Raw genomic sequence first — 2612 nt, forward strand, 5'->3', positions numbered from 1 at the left:
CCAGAACCCCATCCCCGCAACCGGCGTGCTCCCGAGAGGACCGGACGATGGCCGGGCCGGGGGTCAGAGGAGCCCCGGCGAGATGGCTGGGCATTGGGCTTTGGGGTAAGGCAACTCTGGCTCGGTCGCTTCCCCGCTCCTCCCCGCCCTCCGGCCCCAGAGGGCACCCCGGAGAGGAGGGCGCCTTGGACGGGGTGGGCCGTGCACGAAACGGGCACCGTGACCGCTCACGGCTGGCCGGACGCCGGGCGCTGACCGCCGAGCTCCGTGCGTGTCCGCTCGCTGTGGCAGCCGGCAGGCCCGCAGCCTCCCAGGCGGTTGGTCCCTTACGGGAGCCTTCCCGCCCAGGGACCTGGAACCGGGTTCCGAGGCTACAGGGTGGGCGCCCAAGTTCACAGGCTCTGGCGTTGGACGCAGGGATTGATGCGAATGGGGTGCACCTGTGATGGTTGGAATGGTAGTTCCTAGCCCCCTCTTCCCTCTTCCTGTGCATCCCCTATCCCCCATCTCTGCAACTTGGCTGCTTGTTGCCCAGGCTTCAGGCTTGTGTGGATGGGTGAGAGGTTGGGGTGGGCTGTCCCCCTCCTCGAAGTCCGCTTCCTTCTGCCTCCTTCAGTGCTCACTGACGCTCCCCTGGCTCCATGGAGGACTTTTGCAGGAAGGGTCTTTCCTCTGGTCCCGACAAAGACTCCAGACTCCACTTCGTAGGGGCAACCTGGTCTAAATTGCTGCTGGTTCTTCCTTTTGGGGGGAGGTGACTATGAACCCAAGGAGACATGGGCGGACGTCTCAAAGGAACGGAGTCTTCATGAACATTGGTTAACATGCTCACCATAGCAGCCAGTGCCAATTGCCGGGAGGGCAGAGTGTAATCTCATACACCGAAGTTGGGCACTCGGTACCTGACACCTGCTCCTTTTCCTGTTTATATTTCTCCGTGGCTTTTGGCAGCTCCCCCCAAACTTCCAGTGGGCTCGGTGAGCGCAGTAGGTGTTTGTGCTGAAAACGGGGAGACAGTGGCTACAAGGGGGAGTTGCTGCCCTTTTTGGACAGGCACAGGGTAGGCAGACTGCCATGGGACATCTGGTGCAGGAAGAGGGGGGAGCTGCGGGTTAATGATGCCCCCCTGCTCCGTGGGAAACCCTGCTGTCCTCTCTGCCACCTGGACTTCACATTGACGCTAATAAAGTCACTGTCACCACCCCAGGCCACACTGCCTCTCACACAATGGGGACCCCCAGTCCACCACAGAGCAGCTCTGGCTGTCACTGTGGCCCTGGCCCAAGAGGGGTGAGGGGTCACTGAGGATTCTCCACTCACGTCCTTCTTCAAGTGCCAACTCGCCAGCATCTCTGGACCTGCTTGGGTGGTAGGGCACAAGTCCTGAACCTTAACCCCCAAACTAGTTGCTGGTGAGTTGGCTCTGAGGATGGTCTGCTGTTAGAATTTTCACAGGAGCAGGGCTTCTATGGGGAACCAAGAACACCCACGGCCCATGAGTATGCGTGTGTCTTGAGGGGGTGGGGACATGGTGGGCAGAGTCTTGGAGTCTTATCCAAGTAAAGGCCCCCATGTCCTCTAGGAGCTGCCTACCTGGGTAGGACAGGTTTGGTTGGGTGTCTGAGTTACCCCTCTGGGAGCCCAGGGGAGAGCGGAGTGACTTGTGGGCGAGAGACCAGCAGGTCCCAGACTGCCCTCTGCCCTGCTTTGACTATGACCAGGCCCCCCTCAGACTGTTTTCAAGCAGCTCTGTGCTTGAGACACAGCCAGTATCCTTGCTCTCAGGGCACTGTCAGCGCAGGGGGAAAAGCTAGTGACAACTGGACCAACCATAAAGCCCCTGTGGCGCTGTGGGTTAGGCATTGGGCTGCTAATGGCACAGTTGGTGGTTCAAACCCACTAACTGCTCTGTGGTGGAAAGATGAGGTTTTCTGCTTGTGGACAGATTCAGAGGCGTGGAAATGCCATAGACGGTGGCTATGTGTTTGACCCACTGGTAGTAGGTTTGGTTTGAGGACCCTGGGGCATCTGAGATAGTGGGGGCATTGGGAACCCCATTGGGAAACCACGGTCCAGATAAGGGAGGTGAATGGCCAATTGAGGGTTGGACAGAATCCCAACTCCTGCTCTCTTCCTGTTAACCACAGCCCGGAAGGGGACTTGCGTTTGTAGACTGAAGAATGGGAGACGTTCTGGGGCACAAGGACGGCAGGATGGAGGCCTGGGAGGTCCAACCTGTTTTCACGTTTAGATGCCAACGACTAAACTCTTAGGGATCCCTTTCTCCTGCAGTGCCCCCCACCCCCCACCCCATCACATGTAGCCTCCTAGATGAGGCTGCAATGAATTTTGACAACCTACCAAGACACTCTTTTTTGAAATCGGGAAGCAGTTTCCAAGGCTGTATTATTGCAGTGAGGTGAGGGGGGTTCCAGTCCCTCCCTAAGCATGTCAGACAGCTGTGCTGCCCACCCCTTCCTTGTTCCCTATTTGCTTAATTGCTGTGATCTGTGTTAATTATCACTTGCGAGGGTGCTGTGTTGCACAACCCTCTTTCCTTTGGTATGTACTTATTAGGGGCTTGTTTAATGAGGATGCAATTAAGGAGCATG

The 2612-nt window shown here is 57.6% G+C and overlaps 1 protein-coding gene across 1 annotated transcript in view; it reads left to right on the top strand.

Moving 5' to 3' along the window:
• The first annotated feature begins 6 nt into the window (after window positions 1–6).
• Window positions 7–2612, top strand: part of SCN4B (sodium voltage-gated channel beta subunit 4) — a 24490-nt gene continuing 21884 nt past the window's right edge. Inside the window, exon 1 of the mRNA XM_004712790.2 lies at window positions 7–105. Within this exon, the coding sequence (XP_004712847.1) occupies window positions 48–105 (58 nt within the window). The 5' untranslated portion in view covers window positions 7–47. The remainder of the gene's footprint in view (window positions 106–2612) is intronic.

Source organism: Echinops telfairi, unplaced genomic scaffold (genome assembly GCF_000313985.2).
Source record: "Echinops telfairi isolate 266 unplaced genomic scaffold, ASM31398v2 ScPeMD7_7463;HRSCAF=8501, whole genome shotgun sequence".
Classification (NCBI taxonomy): domain Eukaryota; kingdom Metazoa; phylum Chordata; class Mammalia; order Afrosoricida; family Tenrecidae; genus Echinops; species Echinops telfairi.